Below are 25504 nucleotides of genomic sequence, written 5' to 3'. Positions count from 1 at the left end.
TATTGCAGCCATGGACTACAGAGTAGCCATGACCAGTGCACCCTTGCCATTGACTGTGCTCACACGCAATGTGAAATTGATTCCAGAAAATAGGTGAGGGGTCTGCTGTGGAAAAACATGTTGAAGACAAACAGCACTCAGGGCACATTAGAGATGGAAAGTAAGTACCACACTCCAGGGGCTTCTGGAAGAATAACCTCCAGATAAAAAAGGTGGTTTAATTATTTCCCTTTGGGTTGAGGCCCCAACCATCAACTGTCATCAATTACTGCACTTGATGGTAGAAAGATTTTCTTTAAACAACTTTCATGACTCGAATAATGGCTACTTTCTATGAGCTAATGTTTATGTTACGATAGTATGGCTGTTTAAGCCATTTAGGTGTATCCATGAGTTAGCTGATATTTTTAGCAGTAGATAGACAGCTGTAACTATCTGCAGGAACTTAAAAATGAAATTCCATATTTCCACATGACTGATTTTTTCAACTACAATGTTCACATGTGAAAACAACAACCTGGCTGCATCATCCTATCTATGACTTAGACACTTAAAGGTGTAATTCTATAAGGGAAAACACTGGAGAGGTGAGGGGTCTGCTGCGAAAAACATGTTGAAAACAAACAGCACTCAGGGCACACTAGAGAGGGAAAGTCAGTACCACACTCCAGGGTCTTTGAAAGAATTACCTCCAGATAAAAAACAAGGTGGTTTAATTCTTTCCCTTTGGGGTCAAGCATTAACTGGCCTCCACCAGGGTTTACACAATTACTGCACTTACACAACAAGCTTATTTTGGCAGTGCAGGGACTGAGCCCTACATAAGGAAGCCTCCCTCTATTTCAATGGGAGAACTCAGACCCCTCTCCCTCCATCTCTCTGGCCCTCCTCCCTCTCTCTCCTGCAGAAGATGGCTGTTCATACCTGGTTATGGCTGTGGGTGTCATTGGACCTTGGAGCAGTGTGTGGGTTGGCAGGATCCTCCTGCAGGCGTCTGGACAGTCGGATCTCACAAAATGTGTATAAGGAGGGTGATGTGATCATTGGAGGACTGTTCCCTATTCATTTACAGCCCCCTGAGCTCAACCTGGACTTCATACAACGAGCAGCACCTTCAAATTGCCAGACGTAAGTGCCTAACTCTGTGAATATCTTCCTGTGTCCATTTGTGAATACCTATGTCTTTCTGAGAATATCTGCCTGTATATGCCACTGGACACCATATTTATATACAGTATATGCATGTGTTTCCATATGTGAAATACATTGACCATTTACATGAGTTTGTATGTCAATAGATGAATATCAATCTCTACGTTTCTAGCCATGTCTTTCTTTTACTCAAGCCATTCTCATCTCTCTCCCTCCAGTTTTTATTTGCGTGGATACCGTTGGCTGCAGACCATGATCTTTGCAGTGGAAGAGATAAACAGAAACCCCCAGCTGCTGCCCAATCTCACCCTGGGGTATGCCCTGGCTGACACCTGTCTCGCTGACAAAACAACATTAGCCACAGCGCTTAGCCTGGTAACAGGGAAAGACCCTGTCATTATAGGCTCCAGGTGTGGCCAAACTCCCGAGGTGCCTGTGATTGTTGGTGATGCGCGCTCCTCAGCATCTATCGTCATCGCTCGCACACTGGGAGTCTTCAGCATCCCCATGGTGAGAAGTACAACAATACAGCAGCAAATCAGTGATCATTAAACAGAGCCGTTAAGACTCCTATCCCTCTTAATTGCTCCGACGGAGTGGTTAAGGATAGATGCATTTTCAAAAATGCCTTACCCATGTTTTTTTAATATTGTATGATGCCACGATTTGTTTCTGTTTTCTGGAGATCAATTGGATATGTCAGAAGCAGTATTAAGCTGACAGCCTGGTGTATGGTCTGTGTGCTCCCCAGATGAGTTATTTTGCCACGTGTGCATGCCTTGGCGACCACCAAAAGTACCCCACCTTCTTCCGCACTGTGCCCAGTGATGCCTTTCAGGCCCGGGCCATGGCACGAATGCTGCGTCTCTTTGGCTGGACCTGGGTGGGTGTGATAGTGGGAGATGATGACTATGGCAAGTTTGGGATCCAGCTTCTGCTGGAGGAGCTGCAGAACTCTGAGGTGTGTGTGGCCTTTTCTGAGGTCATCCCCAAGGTCAACTTGGAGAGGAGTATTCCACGCATCGTGGAGACGCTCAGACATTCCGCAGCCAAAGTCATCGTCACTTTTGCCATTTCCACAGACGTGTATTTCCTGCTGATGGAGGTAGTGAGACAGAACATCACCGACAAGCAGTGGATTGCCACAGAGTCCTGGATTACCTCCAACCTGATCTCTTCTCCTGAAAATCTGCTCTCATTGAGTGGTACTTTAGGATTTGCCTTGCGCAAGGGAAATATTCATGGTCTCAGAAATTTTCTCACCAGGTTTAAACCCAAAGCTTTATCCTCTGACCCCTTTGTGCAGGAATTCTGGGAGGTGATTTTTGGATGCTCTTTCAGGAATCACTCCAGCCCCTCCCCATCAGCCAAGCCCCAATGCACAGGGTCTGAGAGCTTTGACAATGTTGAGAGCATTTACACTGACGTCTCCCAGTTGAGAGCCACTTACAGTGTCTACAAGGCTGTGTATGCCGTTGCACATGCCATTCACAACATGCTATCCTGCCAGCCAGGGGATGGCCCCTTTGAAAAAGGCGGGTGTCCAGATGTCTTGAACCTACAGCCCTGGCAGGTAAGAACATGCACAGAAACATACTGAGTGTATCAGTATCCAATAATATATTGGGTTAAAATGATTTGTAATTAATAGCTTAAGAGAAAAGGACCTGTTTAAAGCATACTTACTGGTTTTAAATCATTCATTTATGTAAAACGTACTTCATAAGCAGTTACTAATAATTTTGTACACTGCAGTCCATAAGTATTTGGACAGTGGTACAATTTCTGTTCTTTTGGCTCTGTACTTTTGCCAACTGTCCAATTACTTTTAGTCCCCTAAAATAGCTATGTATTGAAAAGGGATGAAATACTGACACGGATCTCCCGCGATGGATGTAAATTAAAATTAAAGGTATAATAGGTAAGATTTTTGTGTTAAAATATTGTTACAAGACCATTGTAAATCCCTTCCTATCATTGAAAACTGTGTTTATAGTCCTTAAATTTGTGCTTCAAAGTGTACGTTTGTAGGGCCATCAAATGTATCAAAACATAGTACAGCTGTACAGCAATTAAAGCTCATTGGTTGAAAAATGATTCCAACTGCCACAGCCAATGGCATTCTGGGGGCTTATTTTCATTGCTCGTGTTGCTGCCCAATTGCTCTCCAGACAAGCAATCATTGAAACTCTGTGTACTATTGCTTATTATCCAAGTAAAGACTACATATCTAGTTATAAAACAATGCTAGTTTGTTTTCGGTAGCAACAAGCAAATTAGTTGTAGGTAGCCTGACAAATTTACAAATATCCACTTACATTTACATTTTTGTCATTTGGCAGATGCTTTTAATCCAAAGCGAATTACAAGTGCATAGGTTCTACCACAAGTCAAAGCATCACATCCAGAACTAGGAAAATATACATGGAATGCTGCTAAACAAAGTCGTCATCATAAGTGCAAATTTCTTTAAAAAAAGGATAGGGATATCAGAAAGGAGGGGCGGGGGAAATCAGGAGGGAGGACTAAGGTAGAGTTTGAAAAGGTGGGTTGAACGGAAAACAGGCGTGAACGTGCAGCTCGCCCGCCAGGTGCACGTAGAGAGGGAACCATAAGGCGACCAGAGCTGGCAGACCGGAGTGGTCTAGCTGGGGAGTAGGGAGTGATCAAGGATTGTATGTAAGGTGGGGCAGCCCCCTTAGCAGCCTGAAATGCCAACACTAGGGCCTTGAAACGGATGCATGCGGCAATAGGAAGCCAGTGGAGGCCAATGAGAAGCGGGATGACATGAGCCGACCTGGTCTGACTAGTGATCAGGTGGGCTGCAGCATTCTGGACCAGCTGGAGGGGCTTGATGGCACACGCTGGGAGACCGGCTAGGAGGGAGTTGCAGTAATCCATTACATTACATTACATTTTACATTATTGGCATTTGGCAGACGCTCTTATCCAGAGCGACGTACAACAAAGTGCATACCCATAACCAGGGATAAGTTCGCTGAAAGACCCTAGAGGGAAGTACAATTTCAATTGCTACCTGTACAACAAAGATAAGGACGAGGGCCCCTTTTTTTATTTTTTTTTGAGAACAAAGAAACAAACAAACAGAGCAAAAGTGGCCCTTTTTTTTTTTTTTGAGAACAAAGAAACAAACAAACAGAGCAAAAGTGACCAAAGTTAACTATCCAAACACTGCTTACCTAGCCAACTAAAAATACTGATACACAAAGCAAGTCACAGAGACAACAATTAAGGTTCACAGGGAGGTAGGGAGGGATGGGGAGAGGTGCTGCTTGAAGAGGTGTGTCTTCAGCTTGCGCTTGAAGGTGGGGAGAGATTCTACAGTTCTGACCTCAACGGGGAGTTCGTTCCACCACCGTGGAGCCAGAACAGACAGTAGTCGTGAGCGTGGAGTGACTCACTGACGGAGAGGAGCGCAGTCTCTGTCGAGTGGCCCGATCTGAAGCCAGACTGATGGGGGTCTAGCAGGTTGTTGTTAGAAAAGAAAGAAGAAAGTTGAGTAGAAGCGGCTCGTTCAATAGTTTTAGAAAGGAAAGGAAGAAGAGATACTGGGCGGTAGTTCTGGATGATGGAGGGATCCAGAGTAGGTTTTTTTAGCAGCGGAGTGATGTGGGCCCTCTTGGAGGATGCCGGAAAACAGCCGGAAGACAGGGAGGAGTTGACAAGGGAGGTGACAAATGGGAGAATGTCAGTTGTGATAGTTTGGAGAAGAGAAGAGGGGATAGGGTCAAGGGCACAGGTTGTAGGGCGGTGGCAGAGCAGGAGTTGAGAAACATCAGAGTCTGTAAGGGGGAAGAAAGTGGAAAAGGAAGGGATGGGCCTAGAGGGGGGGAAGGGCACAGTCAGGGGGGCGGTGGTTGTAAAGGATCTACGGATGACTGTGACCTTCTCATCGAAGAAATCAGCAAAGTCATCAGCAGCAAAGGAGGACTGAGGAGGAGGAGGCGGTGCATTGAGGAGAGAGGAAAAAATAGAGAAAAGTTTCCGGGGGTTAGAACCGGAGTTCTGAATTTGTGTTTGAAAGTATTTTGCTTTGGCGGCAGTGACAGCGGAAGAGAATGCCGCCAGGAGAGACTGGTAAGTCGTGAGGTCTGAAGCGTCTCTGGATTTCCTCCACTTCCTCTCCGCTGCGCGGAGGCTGGCCCTGGAGGTACGGAGGGTGTCAGATATCCAAGGACTGGGAGGGGATGTGTGAGGTGGCTTTGAGACAGGCGGACAGAGAGAGTCAAAGGCAGAGGAGAGAGATGAAAGGAGGGTGGCAGATGCAGAGTTAGTGGGGAGTTTGAAGAAGGATTCAAGAGGGGGGAGTGAGGTGATGACGGTGCTGGCGAAGGAAGAGGGTGAGAGGGAGCGGAGGTTACGGCGGGCTGAGGAAGTGTGGGTGGGAGGAGGGGGAGGAGGATGGGGAGGAAGAGGGAGGGAGAATGAGATGAAGTGGTGATCAGATATGTGCAGAGGGGTAACCGTGAAATCGGAGCATGAGCAGTTCCTCACAAAGACAAGGTCTAGGACATTGCCCGCCTTGTGGGTTGGAGGAGAGTGTTGCAGGGAGAGGCCGAAGGAGTGGAGTAGTGGTAGGAAGGCAGCAGCCTGGGAGGCTTCTAGGTGGATGTTGAAGTCTCCAAGGAGAATCAGTGGGGTGCCATCCTCAGGGAAGGAGCTGAGAAGGGTGTCTAGCTCATCAAGGAAGTTTCCCAGGGGCCCTGGAGGACGGTAGATAACTGCAATGAAAAGGTTAGTAGGGTAGGATACTGCAACAGAATGGAATTCAAAAGTGGATATGGACAGGTCAGAGAGGGGGAGAACAGAGAATTTCCACGAGGGAGAAATTAAAAGACCAGTGCCACCGCCACGGCCGGAAGGGCGTGGAGTGTGCGAGAAGGAGAAGGAGGATGAGAGGGCAGCGGGAGTGGCGGTGTTGTCAGGTGTGATCCAGGTCTCCGTGAGGGCAAGGAATTGTAGGGACTGGAGGGAGGTATACGCAGGGATGAAGTCAGCCTTCCGAGTGGCAGACTGGCAGTTCCATAGTCCCCCTGTGACAGCAAAGTCCTCACAAGGGGTCAGCGGGGGGTAGCTGAGGTTCGAGGGGTTCCGACGCTGTGGAGGCCCACGTCACAGGGGGGGTCTTCGAGGGAGAGAGCAGACTGGGATGGGGTGAAACATAACATCACAAACTGGGACGGAGCGACGCCTATTTAACACGCCTATTTAAATGGCCTACAATTACTCACAAGCAATATGAAATCAACGTTACCGCGTCTAGAGGAAAGTCCGCAGCGATACTAAACACCTGGTCAGAATGATGCACTTACTGACTAATGACAACTTTCGCGAGTCTAATATACGCTAGCGTCGCTCTGACACGCCTATTTAAATGGCCTACAATTGCTCACAAGCAATATGAAATCAAAGCTAATCTACTGATAAATTCCACAGCTATTTAAGCTATTTAAGACAAATGTTCAATCACTCTATAGGTATGCAACCAGTAGAAGTGATTAACAGGTAACAGACAAACAAACTGGCTCAAGCCCTAACCCTTGCTGTTCAAATGAGCAATTTAAAAATCAACGTTACCGCGTCTAGAGGAAAGTCCGCAGCGATACTAAACACCTGGTCAATCCAGGCGGGAAATGACGAGCGCCTGGACTAGGAGCTGGGTGGCTTTCTCCATCATGAAGGAAATAAAGAGTTGGGTGTCATCAGCATAAGAATGATAAGAAAAGCCATGGGAAGAGATAACAGAACCAAGAGACATGGTGTATAGCGAGAAGAGGAGAGGCCCAAGAACTGAGCCCTGCGGGACTCCAGTTTGTAGGGGGTGAGGGTCAGAGACTGAGCCCCTCCAAGTCACCTGGTAGGAGCGACCAGAGAGGTAGGAGGAAAACCAAGCGAGTGCAGACCCTGTGACACCCAGCCCAGACAGCGATGAGAGCAGAATCTCATGGTTGACTGTATCGAAGGCAGCCGACAGGTCGAGGAAGATGAGGACAGAGGAGAGGGATTTGGCTTTAGCAGAGTGGAGTGCCTCAGTGACCGCGAGCAGGGCGGTCTCAGTGGAGTGGCCACTCTTGAAGCCAGACTGGTTGGGGTCATGGAGATTGTTCTGGAGAAGATAAGTGGACAGTTGGGAGCAGACCGCCCGTTCCAGAGTTTTAGCGAGAAAGGGAAGAAGAGAGACCGGTAGTTGTTCAGGGCAGACTTACGTTAAAATATAGGCAATAAGAACATAGTAGCGATTGCACAAGCGTTGTGCTTCAGGTGGATATTTGTACATTCAGGAAGCTAACTAGTAATCGCTAATTTGCTTGTTATAATGAACTGGTATTGTTTTATAACTAGATAAGCAATAGTATACAGAGTTTCAGTGATCGCTTGTCTGGAGTGCAATTTGGGCAGCTACACATTCCTTTTGTCTCTTTACGTGTTCAATCATCCGTAAAAACCTTTATTTCTCTCAAATTGTAAGTTGCAGTTGAATCGTTTTTGGTAGACTATCATATCTTAGTTATATAGCCAGCTAGTTACGCAGCCAAATAACTTGCTTGCTCACAATATAGTTGGTTAGCTAAAGTGAAAACTATAAATAGTGTTGTGTAGCGCACCAAAGTCAAGATCTCATAAAGTCACCTGTTGGAACATTTACAAAGAATGATTGAAGAAACAAAGTTTGCCAAACCTTTGCCCAACATTCAGCAATGTATTTATGGACACTTTGAAATACTGTTTTTAATGAACTCTCAATAACATGCATGCCATAATTTGCTTAAATTATTTTTCATATTGATGTAGGTTTTGCTGGCAGTTGAAATGGAAATTTGGGGACAGTTGTTTTGACTGATTCCCAAGCTTAACGGTCTAAACAACTGTCTTTTTCACTGTTTTAAGTCATTGTTGCACTCTTCCATTGTCGTATTCATAAAATGTGCAATTAATTTCTTATAATCTTAGCGCCTCCTGAAGGGATGCTTGCTTTTGAGTGCCTCATCAATTATCTATGAAAAAACAGTTCAAACATATCTTGATTGATGTTGTTTAATACATTCATGTAACACAAATGATGAATGATTACAAACAGTACCTTTGTAATATATTTTTAGAAATAATAATTCTTTATTATTATTTATTATTTTATTCAGTATTTATAGCATGTTAATAACATTTAGAGGTGCAATATTCAACATTGTTCAAGGTGTTCAGTTTTTTCAGTCCAACACGCTGTTCAATATTTAGTGTTAGCTTTAGATAGATAATAGCTAATACTTAAGATTAAAGTTGAAGTGCCAAGCATTTCACTTTTTTCATTTTGCACCACTATATGTTTCATTTTGTTAAACAATGTTGAAAATGTTAATGTTACCTGTCTTTGAAGATTCTCCACTATCTCCGCACTGTAAACTTCACCACTCCTGTGGGCGAAGCTACACACTTTGACGAGAATGGTGAACCACCGGCCTCTTATGACATCATTAACTGGCAAGTGGGGGTGCACGGAACAGTGGAGTTTGTCAAGGTGGGACAGTTTGACTCTGTGGATGGATCACACAGTGAGTTTGACATTGATGTCAAAAACGTCATCTGGGGCGGTGGCAAGAATGAGGTACAGTCATCCGTGATTTTAGCATGCCATGAATTTTGCCAGGATTCTCCCAGTCACACATTCTAAACCTGGATTATTTATATTCAGACTATTAACATTGCATGCCAAAATCATATCCTCAGTATGCTTTAAGAAAATAGCAGTCACACAAAACCTGACAATAGTGACCTCATGGCAATGCAGTACTAGCAAAATAGTACATGTACATGTATAGAGAGAGCAAAGTGGCGATGCTATTTGTGTAATGCAATGGCCAATATAATAACAGGCGCCAATCCAATGGTCACGATATAAGATAAATTACATCGGGCCAGATTTACTAAGCCTTTTGCAACGATTTTCAGGCGCACAACACATTCTGCCCAGGAAATATGTATTATATGTATCAAACTGGCGCACCAGGCTGGAACCACACTATCTGACAATGTATAACAGTAACCAAACCATCTAGGTGAGTCATCGCAAGGTGCGCTTCTCTCCTTAATGTATATGCATTTAAGGGTGGATTGCACAAATAAAGAGCAGACATATTATAAGTGTGACTGATGATGTATTCCGTTGAATTTACTAAAGTTTACGCAATTAACAAGGGTCAATTTGTGTGAGAAATGTATCTGCCTCGAAAGAGCAGGCATAAACCAAGGTGCAAGCAAGACAGAGAAAGAGGTGTAAACTCCAAAGCTGCACTGAAAATCTTCACGAGAAGTACACTATTTCAACTCCCAGAGCAAGAAATAATAAAATAGCCAAACAATAACAATAATTAAAACTTAATAATGTATTCAATTAACCAATGTCTCATGTGAAGCAGTGGGAAGTGACTGAAATAACATGCTCAACCGTAGTGACAGTAACAAGTGCCTGAAGTTTTAAAAAATCAGTTTTTAATTGCTTTTGTCCATCGTGGACAGAGTGTGTGCTTGTTTTGATGAGTTATCCTCCAAAACAATCGCAGAAATATAAATGGGGAATTCAAGGAACTGCCAAAAAAGAGAAAATAACCTGCCACTTCTGTGACAAACATGATGCAAACACCCAGCCATACAAATAAGTACGCTTCTGAGAGAAAGAAACACGTTCTCACAAACACATGTTCTCATTCTCTCCTTGCAATATTCAAGCTCATTGCAACGTTACATCATTTGGATGAATTAAAACGACAACTGCTGCCACAGATGGATTATCTACCCATTTTGTTTTGCACTGGATAAACTTTCACATGATACCAGATACACGGATATAGCCACATGCAGTGAAGATATTCAATACACATAAAAAGTGTTTTAATTCCGGCATTTAAAATCTGCCTCAATCGCAAAATGCGATTAGTTGGCAGTCCCATTCGCTGATTGTGTAATGAGCTATAGCCTTCCTAAATAAGATGTTACTTTCAGGCGGACTGCAAAGTTAATTTACGTAAATCTGGCCCATAGTAATTCTAACCTAATATGTCAAGCCTACCTACTATGGGGAATGCTGTTGTTGGCCTACCATTTTATTAAACAATTAGTTCAGCTATTATGGAAAAATAATACCATATAGTATCACATGATGTCCAGGATTTGAGAAATTGTATCCTGAGTACAAGCTTACTGATAACAAATAGGTGATACCAATGACATTGTTAATGTGATTATACGGTTAGTTGATATGTTGCCATATTCTTTACCACACAGGATGTAATTATATTGAAAAGAACAGGCCAGAAAACAATCAATAGGCTTTATTTGGTATTAAAAAACTATTCCAAGGTAATCTTCTTCTTCATAAGTTTTCAAAAAATCTTTTTATTAATAGTGGCATGCCATAGGGAAACATGAAGCGGATCTACCCATTTCAGCTTACCTGTTATTTCATAATTGTGACAGGGATGTTGGCAGGAAAAAAGTAAAATGAATGAATGAATTGGCTGCCATTATGAGTTATGAACACCAACACTGTCCAGAAATAGCAGCACTAATGATCAGTTCCCTGCTAAACACAGATATGGAATTGCAATGAAGTGTTCCCAGTACACACTGTGGCATGGTGACAAACTGCTGGTGGAATACTGTTGAGCAGTAGTTTACAAATCACTGTGTGTGAATGTGCTGTTGAGGCTATAAAATGCTTTTGAGTGATGGCATGTTCTCTGTAATCTACTGGATGCATACAGGTGCCTGTGTCCGTCTGCAGCATGCCCTGTCCCCCAGGCACTCGGAAGGCTGTGCAGAAAGGAAAGCCCATCTGCTGCTTTGACTGCTTACCATGTGCAGCAGGAGAGATCAGCAACACCACTGGTACGATTAACCATTCCCTCTTTTATCCATGATGATTAGCGAACACCCTGATTTTCATCACCTGCACAAAATAAAGATAAGATACCGAGAACTTTGAGGGTCTCAAAAAATGGTTATTGGTTTTATTTCAGGTGGACAACCTTCTGAGTTGTCCTGTTTGTTTATTATTGGGAGAACAGAGTGAATAGTATGTTTGTGCCCAGGACTGTGCAGGAAAAATACCTCAACTGTCAGCTAGGACCTGGTATCTGCGTGTGTGTGTTATGCATTAAAAGCATGTTTAATTTTGGACAACAAATTCCTGTGATTTGATTTTCTGTTTAATGCTCACTGTTAGATTTAATGGCTCCAGCCAAAATCTTTATTTGTCATTTTTTATCATTTCTAATACCTGCCACTTCATGTAATTGTGAACTTCCTTGTGAAATGTGTTGGTCTTGCCTTAGAGATTGTTTACATAATTTTTAAGGTTCAACAAAGTGCCAGAAGTGCCAAGATCGATTCTGGTCGAATGCTGCTCAAACTGCCTGCGTTGCAAAGGAGGTGGAGTTCCTGTCCTTCCAGGAGACCATGGGGATCGTCCTTGCTGCTATTTCAGTCTCTGGGGTGGTCCTCACAGGCAGTGTCCTCGCCACCTTCTTTTTCCACCGGGACACACCTCTTGTTAGGGCAAACAATGCAGAGCTGAGCTTCCTGCTGCTGCTGTCGCTCTCTCTCTGCTTCCTGTGTGCGCTGGCCTTCATCGGTCGCCCCTCCCCCTGGTCCTGTATGTTGCGCCACACGCTGTTTGGGATCAGCTTTGTGCTCTGCATTTCCTGTGTGCTCAGCAGGACAGTGGTGGTGCTGGTGGCTTTCCGTGCCTCAGTCCCTGGCAGCAACATCATGCAGTACTTTGGCCCGGTACAGCAGAGAGTGGCCATCTCCCTCTGCACCTTTGTTCAGGCGCTCATCTGTATGCTGTGGTTGGTTCTGTCACCACCTGTCCCATCTGAGATACAGGGGCGGAGTGCCAAGATCATCCTGGAGTGTGATGTGGGCTCAATGGCTGGCTTTGCTTGTGTCCTGGGCTACATTGGCCTGCTGGCAGCCATCTGCTTCCTGCTGGCCTTTTTAACCAGAAAGCTCCCAGACAACTTCAATGAGGCCAAGTTCATCACTTTCAGCATGATCATCTTCTGCGCCGTCTGGATCACCTTTGTCCCTGCCTACGTCAGCTCCCCAGGGAAATACACTGTCGCTGTGGAGATATTTGCAATCCTGGCTTCAACCTATGGATTACTCCTCTGCATCTTTGCCCCCAAGTGTTATATAATCCTTCTACGACCAGAGAAAAATACCAAGAAGAAGATGATGGCCAAATAAAAGTCATAAGCCTTACACTACATTTATTGCGTGTGAAAGATTCAAGTGTTGACTGTAGATAATATTTATCTGCTTTTGTTTATATATAAGGTAACTTCCTATAACTTCCAGAGCTGAAGCCTCATATTAAGTAAATGCAAAAAATGAATTAATGAGCAATTTGTAATACAGTTGAATATGTTCTATAACTTCATTGTTCTGGTCCTTCTTGACACACAGTTGTCTCATAACCAAAACATATTAAATAATTTACCATGACAGAAATGTAAAATATGTATGAATAAATCATGAAATAAATTATTATAAATTAAATTATTATTAATTATTATTATTCCATCAACCAAACTGAAATAGAACATATTTCCTTAACGAAAGCATCATCCATCTGTGTACCTTGTCAGAGTGCAGACTCAGATTAACTTAATCCTAGAATGCACAATATATCGAATACCCATAGTATGCCAAATGGACCTGTAAAACCCAACGCTAACCCAACGACGGAATTTAGCGAGGGCTGAAGGTATCAGCGTGCTTGTCCTTCTGGTGTTGCTGAAAGAATACTAATAGGGTTAAAAATTAGTGGCCCCTATGCGGAGAGTCTAGATCAGCCAATAAATAAACCATGATACAAAGACAGGAGTACCACTCTGCCTTCCGCTCTTTACTGGTCCGAGCTGACCAAGAATCTCCACAATAGGGCCAATAGATTCACCTTCGTTTATCTGACTCCATTTTAGAATAATAATTTAGATTAGTTATCCACATTCGTGGATGTCGTATTTATAATTTTGACTTGATCGCTATAGGAATCCTGTACTGAGATTTACTCTCCGAACAGTCCTCTGCTGGTACCACCGCATGTCACATCGCGCGTAATGTGCACGTCTCACGAACTGACTATCTGTCTATCTGTAGTCATCAGAGGTCGCAGGAATAGCTACTCTTGGGTATATCTGTTTACAGCCTAGGGACCCAAGCAGACCAACCTAGCTATGGCTGTGCTCGACATGAATGAACTACCATGCGGAGGCGAGGGATTTACCAACATAGGTCTACGGGTGCTATACGCCGTGATACATTAAGTGGAAATAATCGTCCTCCCTAGACCAGTTCGAGGGGGTAAACCACGCATTCCCTGTATAACTTTGAGTGTCAGTAAGCGAAACCAAACAGATCAAGTTTTAACAATTTTATTTTACCAGGCAGGTTACATACGTAATTACACACTAGTTTCAAAACAAAAAACATTACAATGGAAACCAAATTACGGAGTCTTAAAAGTCATACCTGGTAATAAAGGCTACATACGGGAGTCTGGCTACAGACACCCTGTACGTAAAAATTACGTGCACTGTGTGCACGGGAGGCTGATTGCATTCTCCCAGATTGCTTAGTTTGCTGTCCTTAAATCCAAAATCTGGCCTTTGATGTTAACCCTAAAAAATGGGTCACCCATCTGTAATTTGGAGCCACGCCTCCCCAGGAAGCTCAGGGGGGTTGAGGCACATGGCTTTCACTGGGGCAGAGCTCCACACAGCTTCTCCTGGTTGGTTATGATGTACAGGGTTTGCTGTTGCAGAAATAAAACCATTGCACCAGTCGCACTGAAACAATCAGAATAATACCAAACATGAATATTATCTAAACTGACTTTGTCATGAAACATCTAATGCTGTACACATCATTTAGTGACTGAGTAAAAGAGGGAGAGAGCAATAAAGGGGGGTTTGAAGGGAATAATGGGCCCAACAGGCCGTGCCCTCTGAAACCTTCCCGTGCCGTAAAGGATGTTGCCCCGTCGTAACGAGTTTTACGGCTGGAGGCCTGAGTCTTCCCCCACAGGCTCCTGCCCGTATGGGTGTGGAGATAGTGGGGGTTAATGATGCACGCTCCTGAGTTGTTATTATTAAATTACTTTACAGCCATATATTCCACAATACCAGAGGAAGCCAGCAAGCTGACCAGCCCTGAGTGATAATGACAGATTTCCAGCCTTACAGACCCATATTCATTTCCTATAGAATTTGATGCATAGCTGAGGGTCTCCTTGTTACCTCTTTTTAATTCATTAATTTACTAATTTGACATTTTAGTGTAATTTTTAATATTACTACTCCGAATCAGTTGGCTTTTAGTTGCTGCAGCCAATTCTAGGCTACATTTTTTTTTTTATCTCAGCAACAGGGACATTTCTCTGTTCCCCTTGCACTTCAATTAAAACATTTGCTTCAAAACAAAAAATAAATTCTGCATAACTACATTACTTTGGCAAGTATAAGTGGTATAAGTGGGATAATATCGTAGGAAATAATTGCCCTTGAGGGTGGTAAATGGCCCGACATGAGCACCACCCTGTTGGGCAATTATTTCCTAATAACTGACTCAGTCATTGGGTATTATCCCTTACTTGTAAGGGGTGCAAGCAGTGATGCTGCTGGAACCCTATTATAATTGTTCTGGGATGGCCTATAGCCTAGTTGCTTAGGTAGCTGACCAAGACCCGGAAGGTTGGTGGTTCAAGCCCTGGTCGAGCCACAATAAGATCCGGTGTCAGGTTAGTCAGTCTCACGACTGTCTGGCGCCTCTGATTGTTTGTGTTGGTCCACTCTCCCTTCACAAGAATTTGTTCTGCCTTTGTTTCTTGTTGTTATATTATTATTATTATGATTATTATTATTGGTATTTTTTATGCCCTTTCCTCAAGGAGGCTTCATCGTAATGCTTTTTTTTTTTCAGAGGTAAATATGAATGATGGCGTACATGACCCCACTGATGGCAACATTTATTGTGTCTACATTGAGACACACACACACAAACACGCATACACATCTTGCCTTCAGCTATCAATCATTTCTGAAAACACGTATTTAATTATTTAAATTACAATTTACAGTGCCTATTATTTACAGTGCATGTTATTTATGCGATTAGTTTGATAGATAAGTTATGGGGCTGCTGTGGAAAAGAAAACAACCAGTAGTCAGAGCACATAGAGAGAGAGAGAGAGAGAGAGAGAGAGAGAGAGAGAGAGAGAATCTGTACTGGACTCCAGGGTCTTCTGAAATAATTACCTCCAGATAAATTTAAAAAAACAATGTGGTTAAGTTCTTTCCCTTTGGGTCGAGGCCCCAACCATTAACTTGGCTCCACCTGGGTTTACACAATTACTGCACTTACACTACACTCCAAGCTTATGTTTAGTTTTTTTTGTTTTTTTGCAGTACAGGGACTGAGCCCTACATAAGGAAGCCTTTTTTAGTGGGAGAACTCAGACCCCTCTCCCCCATCTCTCCGGCCCTCCTACCTTTGCAGGAGATGGGTGTTCGTACCTGGTTATGGCTGTGGGTGTCATTGGTCGCTGTGGCCTTGTGTGGGAGTACAGGGTCCTCCTGCAGGCTTCTGGAGACTCTGATCTCTCAGAGTCTGTATAAAGAGGGTGATGTGGTCATTGGAGGACTGTTCCCTATTCATATACAGCCACCTGAGCCCGACCTGGACTTCACACAACGAGCAGCGCCTTTGCAGTGTCAGAGGTGAGTGCATACCTCTTAATTCGTGAATATCTTCCTGTGTCAATGTGTATGAATACCCAAGTGTGTCTGTTTCTGCAAATATCTGTCTGAATATACCTCTGAACACGTCATATACAGTGTTGTATGCTTGTATGTCTGAAAGATATTCACAGATTATCAACATTAATTTATTTGTAAATAAACGCCAGCTTATATCTGTCTCTCTCTCTCTCTCTCTCTCTCTCTCTCAGGTTTCTATTTTTAACATATCGTTGGATGCAGACCATGATCTTTGCAGTGGAAGAGATAAACAGAAACCCCCAGCTGCTGCCCAATCTCACCCTGGGTTATGCCCTGGCTGACACCTGTCTCACAGAGGGCACAACTTTAGCTGCTGCGCTGGGACTTGTAACCGGGAAGCACCCAGTCATTACGGCCTCCAAATACGGCTGTACTCCTGAGGTACCTGTTATTGTCGGTGATGCGCGCTCCACAGGATCTATCATGATCGCTCGCACACTGGGAGTCTTCAGCATCCCCATGGTGAGAAATGGAACACCACAGCAGCAAATCAGTGATCATTAAAGAAAGGCATTATGAGTCCTATCCCTCCTAATCCCCAAATGTGGCCAGGAAGAGTGATTAAGGATGCATTTTCAAATATGCCTCTCCTGTGTTTTATTGTTTGTTTCATTGCATGATGATGTGTTTGTTTTCTCTTTGAAGTTTCTGGAGATTAACTGGATGTGTCAGAAGCAGCATTAAGATGACAGCCTATTGTCTAATTTGTGTGATCCCCAGGTGAGCTACGGTGCTACATGTGCGTGCCTCGCAGACCACCAAAAGTACCCCACCTTCTTCCGCACTGTGCCCAGTGATGCCTTTCAAGCCCGGGCCATGGCTCGCATGCTGCGCCTCTTTGGCTGGACCTGGGTGGGTGTGATAGTGGGAGATGATGACTATGGCAAGTTTGGGATCCAGCTTCTGCTGGAGGCGCTGCAGAACTCTGAGGTGTGTGTGGCCTTTTCTGAGGTCATCCCCAAGGTCAACCTGGAGAGGAGCATTCCACGCATCGTGGAGACGCTCAGGCTGTCCACAGCCAAAGTCTTTGTCACATTTGCCATTTCTACAGACATGCAAGTCCTGTTGAGGGAGGTGGTGAAACAGAACATCACCGACAGGCAGTGGATCGCTACAGAAGCCTGGATTACCTCCAGCCTCATCTCCTCACCTCAAAATGTTCCCTCGCTGATTGGCACATTAGGCTTTGCCTTGCGCAATGGGAATATTCAAGGTCTCAGGTCTTTTCTCACCAGTTTAATGCCCACGGATTTGACCTCTGACCCCTTTGTTCAGGAATTCTGGGAGATGATGTTTGATTGCTCTTTGAGGAATGATTCCGCAATGCCGCTGTCAGCCAGGTCTCAATGCACAGGGTCTGAGAGCTTGGACAATGTGGAGAGCCTTTTTACTGACGTCTCCCAGTTGAGCACCACTTACAATGTGTACAAGGCTGTGTATGCCATTGCACATGCCATTCACAACATGCTGTCCTGCCAACCAGGGGCTGGCCCCTTTGAAAATGGTGAGTGCCCAGATGTCACCAGCATCCAGTCCTGGCAGGTAAGAACAAGCACTGAAACACAGACTGCCAGCATCCAATAACATATTTAGCATATTTAGTCTTTTTTAAGTCATTTTTTCAAATGATTCATATGTTCATAAGCAGCTGCAGTCATTTCATTTATACTTCATAAGGCATTTATGAAGTATTTAAGTAAGTATGTATGACTCTTAGATGCAACAATTGCAATGCATTTGTTGTAATGTATTTGTAATGTACTTCCAAATGGTATGTTTTGTTTTAACTTGGTTCCTTTTGCAAAAGCATATTTTTCATGATGCCTTATTAATTCTCAATGAAATATTTTAAAGTTTAAAATGATCTGAACTGATATTTAATGCTCTTATTCAACACTAATGACTGATTAAAAACTGAGCTATTAACGTGTCTATTATTGGTTTTCCACTAATAGACATCATTAGTATTAAAATTATGAGGATTGTAATTATTTCCACAGGCAATATGATATTTCATATATTTTATTATAATCTCAAAGGTATTGCCCAGCATTTATCGATTGAACATTCAGATTAGTGTTCAGCTTTCTCCACAGATTTGAGTGTTCAGTATTACAGCATATTCAATTTTCATTTTTCAACACGCTTTGCCAAATTTTGTTAAACATTGGTGAAAATCTCGATCTTCGCTGTCCTGGAAGATTCTCCACTACCTTTACACTGTCAACTTCACCACTCCTATGGGAGAAGCTACACACTTTGATGAGAATGGTGATCCACCGGCAGCTTATGACATCATTAACTGGCAAATAGGAGCACAGGGGACATTGGAGTTTGTCAAGGTGGGACAGTTTGACACTGTGGATGGATCTCACAGCGATTTTAACATTGATGTGAAAACAGTCGTCTGGGGCGGAGGCCAGAATGAGGTAAAGCATTTACATTAAAGCCAACAGAGCTACTATATGTTGCAGTCTAGCGCCCACTGTGTGATGGCACCCAAAAAGATCGCACTCCCTGAATAATTTCAGAGCGAAGACCTTGAGCTGCTGTTTCAATATAAAGGCCAGCTCATTCATTATACTGGTGTTTATGGGGAGCAATCAGTTTTGCATTTTGCAAAATCAAAGTAAAGACCAAATAAATTACACATACATTTCCCTGGTTATATGATCTCTCAACTAGCAGCCAGTACTAATTGTTAGCACCGACTTTGCAGAAAAAACAAAACCAGAAGCACTTCCTTAGACACGCATAGGACCTTGCGTGCATTGGTGAGATGTGAAATGAACTCAGAACCATGCATATGATGGTTTAAGTAAATGGTACACTGAAGTATAATACTGAGCATGTTGAAGTAATTTTCAGTATGTGGGAATAAATGCGCATGATGACGTGTTGTGATGTTGAGGGTCTCAGATGTTTCTGAGTAGACAGCATGGAGTTTGAGTGAGTCTGTTCTGCTGGATGCATACAGGTGCCTGTGTCCGTCTGCAGCATGCCCTGTCCCCCAGGCACTCGGAAGGCTGTGCAAAAAGGAAAGCCCATCTGCTGCTTTGACTGCTTACCATGTGCAGCAGGAGAGATCAGCAACAGTACTGGTACGATGAACCATTCTTACTTTAAATGTAATGATGAGCAAGACCGGTACAATGCAAAGAAGATACTGAGAAGCTTTAGGCCATTCACGCAAGCCCTCTAGTGGCCATGGTGCCAGCACCCTGAGACTGCCGAACAGTGATATTCAGTGCTCCTCCAACCAAACTATGAGAGAGAACAATTTAACTATTTGTTTCAGTTTCATTAGTAAGCAAAGCACAAATAGTAAAGAAAATACAGGGGTTTTACATGCCTCCATTGTCGCATAGTTCAGCCAGTTAACAAGCACACCCTGCCCAGAATCATCTGCAACAAGTATGACAGAATAGATTCAATAAAAGAGGTAGGAGTGTGGCTCTCTATGTAAAGAAAATCTTAATATGCAAGAAGTTCCAGAAATTGACCAGGTCATGCCTAGTGAGCATATTTGAATTAGGCTCATAGGGGAACATGAGAAGGGTCTAAACATAGGAGTGTGTTACCAATCACCAGCATCAGATAGTAGTGTTTAATTTACGTCTCACTTTAAACATTGTTTTTGTGTTGACTTTTTTTTTCCGGAAGGGAATGTAATCATGTCTATATAAACAGTGGTTGCCCTGACCGATGACATCTTGTGTTATCAGAAAGTAAACCATTTGAAAATCTGCATTTTACAATATTCCGCTACTTGCGTTCTGAATAAACTCCACTAATTTTGCCAAAATATCTTGAACTATTAATGGTTAATATAATTTTAATTTTTGACTATTTAAAAAGAATAGAGAACCGTAAGTAGTTTAAGACTTACCTATCAAATACCTAATGGCCCTTACACGTAAATGTGACATCAGCAAGAGTTTCAATGAAGTAGCCAACAAGCCTTGAACCCCTTGAACCACATTCTTTTCAGCTTTTTCCGGATCGAGTCAAAAATGAAATAGGTGAAGTTACGGTAATTGTCCGGAAGTATTGCGATGGCTGATTTTGCAAAACTTTTAGCTACCATTTGGCTTGTGCCATTGCAAGTGCATTTTTAAATGTTTGTTTTAAACCAACTAGTTAGCTAGGTCACTAAGCAAGTGCAAAAAGAGAAGAGATGAAAGAGATGCATGCGCTTTACTTTCTATAACATGCTACCCAAGACCATGTAAATATAACATTTTTTAGGCCTTTTTCAGCTTTATTGGACAGTATAGTATAGAGAGACAGGAAGAATGGGAGCGAGAGAGAGGGAAAGACATGCGACAAATTGTCAGAAGGTCGGATTTGAACCGCTGATGTCGCGGCTCGCAATGAGCATGCGGTCAGTGCTCTACAGGCTGCGCCACCGAGACACATTACATTACATTACATTATTGGCATTTGGCAGACGCTCTTATCCAGAGCGACGTACAGTTGATTAGACTAAGCAGGAGACAATCCTCCCCTGGAGCAATGCAGGGTTAAGGGCCTTGCTCAAGGGCCCAACGGCTGTGCGGATCTTATTGTGGCTAGACCGGGATTAGAACCACTGACCTTGCGTGTCCCAGTCATTTACCTTAACCACTACGCTACACCCGCAGACCATGTAAATATTATGATACTAACAACAACACATGCTAGATGCCGAAAGCTGATCGACTGAGAAACACATTCAGATATTTCCACAGGGTCAGTCTATGTGTATGTGTATGTGTGTGTGTGTGTGTGTGTGTGTGTGTGTGTGTGTGTGGGGCAGCAATTATTTTATATATATAAATATGCTAGCTAGCCACTTGACCAACCAACCATAGATGACAAATTTTGACTAGAGTTTACTGCTACAAACTAGCTAACATTACAGCATGATCGAAGACAGTTACTAGCTAGCTCTGCCTATATTGCTAGCTATGACAGCTATCCATGCAATTAATGTAGTGGCGGGCAGTGAAAGGGAATGAACAGAGTCATGCCTCATGCCAGGATTTGCTAGCTCTTGATAGGTGCAAATCTGGAGATAATATTACATTAAGGCAATGTCGTTTTGTAAGCATGGTGGTGACAACTAGTTTGCTGTTGTTGGTTTAATGTATGTGCTTTACAGGACTTAATAACATAGCTAGCTAGCTAGAAGTTGCCATTATAGCAAAATTGTCCTAAGTAATGTTACATAGCTAGCTAGCTAAAGCAATTAGCTAGTAACGTTAACGTTACTATACCACCAAGCCCATATAGACTAGCTAGCTAACCATAGAAGCATTGAGCTAGCTAGCTATCCCAACAAAACACACCGATAGACATTTGATGCCGAGAATAGCTACAGACTAACCAGAGATGCTGTTTTTTGTGGTGTAAAGGATGTTACCCATTTATCCAGGGTCAGACATAATGTGCCTTAGATATTTTGCAAAATCAGATCCAAGACCAGCAGGGCAACAAAAGCCTGCTACTTGTAACGAACAAGATAGTTAGCTATGAAAAGCTAATGTTAGCTGAGCTAACTGCCATCTTGAAAGCAGTCAGAAATAGCCTGTCATGACCACCCTCCTTCACTATGTGCTCCAGAAATATATATATGCTATATATAAAACCCAGCATTAATGATCAGTAATCGGTAATATTTTCCCCTGATAACTGACATATGAAGCATCATATGGCATAGGCTACGTTTCACTAATGTACAGAAATGTTTCTGAATTAGCATTTGTGAGATGCAACCAACAATAGCCAAGAACATAAAACTGGAACAGTACATGGTGTTGAGATCGGATACACTGGGATTCTGGGTTAGCTTATGGAGCTGGTCCAACTGGTCAGCCAGCTGTTTCAAAGTGCTAGCTCAAGGTGTCTTTTTCAGAAGGAGCTGATATTGGCTTGCGAAGATGGACAGGGATGTAACGTCAATGACCCGGACCAGGTCTCGTTTGGTTGTAGCCTATCGAGATAGCAAAGTATGCCTTTGAACTACACACAAGCTAAATGACACAAAAAACACTGCCTGCTATTCACACTCCTGGATGTCAAGAGGCACCATTTTGACTCCAGATGGCTCTGCCAATGTATAATCCGTATGTTCTGTGAGGCGTGTGGCTCGCAGTTGCGCAATGCCTTACATTATAGAGTCACTGGCTAACAGACAAGCTAACTTTTCACCATTCATTTTCAACGGGGCCTCGTTCTCAAAATATCAATTTTAATAACAACCGTAGCACATGAAAACCCGATTTTAGAAAAAGGCACTGGTCCGTTTAAATGTAGGAAGTGTTTAAATTGGGTGAGAAACTGTAAAACTCTTTTAAAAGTTTGTAGAAGAGCGCAAAGATAACTCTTTTGAAAATGCTAATATTTTCACTTGTCTTTTTAATGAAAACTACCAAATGGACTTTTATGAGATTTTCTGGATTAATTGGAGTAGCGCTTCTGCCTTAGCAAAACATTTTCATGTATATCGGTCCCAGAACGGCGAAACCACGAGGCTGACAATTTTTGTGTTTTGCATGCAAGTGTGGTTCGGACATTATCTAGCAGAGGCACGACTGTCAGTAAGCTTTAGTCACACATTTCTATCTAGCAAATATTTGGAATGTTGTTTTGTTACTTCTCATTTCTAGTCAGCTAACCTGGAACTTCAAGATAAGTCTTGAAGTTACCTGGTTATAATATTAGCTAGCTAACTAACAGTTAGCAAGCAATCTTGGGTTTGAATTTAACATAGGTCGATAATGTTAGATAGGATCACTTACATGTGATGTAAGTGACGTTTGTAGCGTCACTTACTGTTGATTTCCACACAGGATTCAACTGACTGAAATTAAGTGTGCAGCAGCTCCTCAAGAAACTATTTTGTCTTTCCTGAAAAGGTTTGTCAAAGTGGTACATTTGTGCACCAATTTGTACTACCCTTTCAGCTGATATCTCATGTTAATTGTGTAATATTATTGATTAAAAAAACTCAAACAGGCAAACAGGCCGCTTAATAATATTGATAAGAAGTCATAAACCTATGCACCTGATAATATTGAAATCAGTTCAAGCAGGTTAGTAGCACGCTAGTGAACAGTAACACAGCCCAAGGTACTTTCCTTCCCTCAGTGACGACGGGAAGGCGTCTCCAAGACTGCAAAGAGCAGGCCCAACCACGGGTTCAGCTCAGTCAGCCACAGGTGATGTGCACATAGCTTCGCCTTTTTCCAGGCAGTTTTTATTTTATGTATTTTGATCAAATTAAAATCTATCTGCAGCCACGTTATTAAGAAAAGCTCATCTGTCGCTTAGGCCAGTAACACAAGTCTTTAAAGATGCACTCAATAATTCTATCACCAATAATTGTTTTCAAATGTATAGATATGCTATAGTTCTATCAGGAATAGCAAAGGAAATATTATTATGGTTTAAATGCTTTCGATATCCTTGCCTATATATAAAAAAAGGCCATTTTTAATAAACAGCCATGGTGAAGTAGTGTGGTTGCTGGTCATTTTGTGATATGTGGTATGTTCTCTGAGTACTTTTATGTGCATTATTTTATTTATGCAACAAACTGTGATGGATGTGTTGCTTAAGAGTATAGTGTTTTAGGAAAACATTGGTGTGTGTTTACAGAGGTGAGTGTGATGGCAACGCAGATAGTTGTTCTGATAAAAAACGGGGAGGCAGGCAGCCAGAAGTGTTACTTGTAAGATTGTTTAGATTGTATTGATATGTTGTCTTTTGTACAACCATAAATTCAAGAGCTAATTTAAAAAAAGGTTTCAAAGTTTTTCCTGAAATGATGCCCCTGTTGCACAGTGACATATCTAATTAATGTGTGTATACTGAATTTTATTGTTTTGGGTTGGCTGTGGTCCATATTTGAGCATGCTTGTATAGCCTATTACGGGAGAAAAATAAAATTTTGGCCGCTAATGGAACCATAGAAATACTGAAAATGCATATCTCTAGTGAATAAGGTCACCAGTATGTCACATAAGCTGTCCCATGCCTGTGAATACTCATGTTTGTGACATGGAGCCAATCATGGGTGTGCAGGGAAACTATCATTGCTGATGCCCTGTCAGCCAGGACTGGGTATCTTTCTGTCTTGCGGTTATATAGTACAAATAAAAAAATGTATGAAAAGCATGTTTCATTGTGCTCAATAAATGGTTTGGTCTGTGAAATGCTCAGTGTTTCAGTACATTTTTCTTCATTTCTAATAAATGTCACTATATGCGATTGTCAGCTTTCTTGTGAACTGTGTTGGTCTTTAAAGGTTTGTTTACATCATTTTTAAGGTTCAACAGAGTGCCAGAAGTGCCAAGACCGATTCTGGTCGAATGCTGCTCGAACTGCTTGCGTTCCAAAGGAGGTGGAGTTCCTGTCCTTCCAGGAGACCATGGGGATCGTCCTTGCTGCTCTTTCAGTCTCTGGGGTGGTCCTCACAGGCAGTGTCCTCGCTACCTTCTTTTTCCACCGGGACACACCCCTTGTTAGGGCAAACAATGCAGAGCTGAGCTTCCTGCTGCTGCTGTCGCTCTCTCTCTGCTTCCTGTGTGCGCTGGCCTTCATTGGTCACCCCTCCCCCTGGTCCTGTATGTTGCGCCACACGCTGTTTGGGATCAGCTTTGTGCTCTGCATTTCCTGTGTGCTTAGCAGGACAGTGGTGGTGCTGGTGGCTTTCCGTGCCTCAGTCCCTGGCAGCAACATCATGCAGTACTTTGGCCCGGTGCAGCAGAGAGTGGCCATCTCCCTCTGCACCTCCATCCAGGTGCTCATCTGTGTGCTGTGGTTGGTTCTGTCACCTCCCGTCCCATCTGAGATACAGGGGCGGAGTGCCAGGATCATCCTTGAGTGCGATGTGGGCTCAATGGCTGGTTTTGCTTGTGTCCTGGGCTACATTGGCCTGCTGGCAGCCATCTGCTTTCTGCTGGCCTTTTTAGCCAGGAAGCTCCCAGACAATTTCAATGAGGCCAAGTTCATCACCTTCAGCATGATCATCTTCTGCGCCGTCTGGATCACCTTTGTTCCTGCCTACGCCAGCTCCCCAGGGAAATACACTGTAGCCGTGGAGATATTCGCAATCCTGGCCTCAAGTTATGGACTCCTCCTTTGTATCTTTGCTCCTAAGTGTTATATAATCCTACTGAGACCAGACAAGAATACCAAGAAGAAGATGATGGCCAAATTGAAGTCATAAGCCTTAGATTACATTAATGTTTGTGAGAAAGATTCAAGTAGATAATATTTATCTGCTTTTGTTTATATATTAGGTAACTTCCTATGACTTCCTATAATAGAGCTGAAGCCCCATATTAAGTACATGCAGGAAATTAATTAATATAAGCAATTAGTAATACAGTTGAATATGTTCTTTAACTTCATTGTTCTGGTCCTTCCTGACACACATTTGTCTCATAACCAAAACATATTACATTATTTACCATTCAGATATTATACAATGAAATGTAATATATGTATTA

The 25504-nt window shown here is 42.9% G+C and overlaps 2 protein-coding genes across 2 annotated transcripts; both read left to right on the top strand.

The window, feature by feature from the left end:
• The first annotated feature begins 153 nt into the window (after window positions 1–153).
• Window positions 154–12414, top strand: LOC133107520 (extracellular calcium-sensing receptor-like). Its single transcript, XM_061216508.1, has 7 exons — window positions 154–160; window positions 978–1128; window positions 1371–1662; window positions 1904–2725; window positions 8546–8773; window positions 10929–11052; window positions 11522–12414. Exons 1-7 carry the CDS (start codon window positions 154–156, stop codon window positions 12412–12414), a joined length of 2517 nt encoding a protein of 838 aa, XP_061072492.1.
• A 3393-nt stretch (window positions 12415–15807) lies between these two features.
• On the top strand, window positions 15808–25221 carry LOC133108418 (extracellular calcium-sensing receptor-like). The gene is made up of 6 exons (XM_061217929.1): window positions 15808–15947; window positions 16178–16469; window positions 16728–17549; window positions 18209–18436; window positions 18985–19108; window positions 24320–25221. The coding sequence occupies exons 2-6, from the start codon at window positions 16203–16205 to the stop codon at window positions 25219–25221; spliced, it is 2343 nt and encodes a 780-aa protein (XP_061073913.1). The 5' UTR covers window positions 15808–15947; window positions 16178–16202.
• Window positions 25222–25504: the final 283 nt, after the last annotated feature.

The sequence above is a fragment of the Conger conger genome, chromosome 13, assembly GCF_963514075.1.
Source record: "Conger conger chromosome 13, fConCon1.1, whole genome shotgun sequence".
NCBI lineage: Eukaryota > Metazoa > Chordata > Actinopteri > Anguilliformes > Congridae > Conger > Conger conger.
The sequence above is the reverse complement of the archived record's forward strand: the minus strand, read 5'-3'. Positions and strand labels throughout refer to the sequence as shown.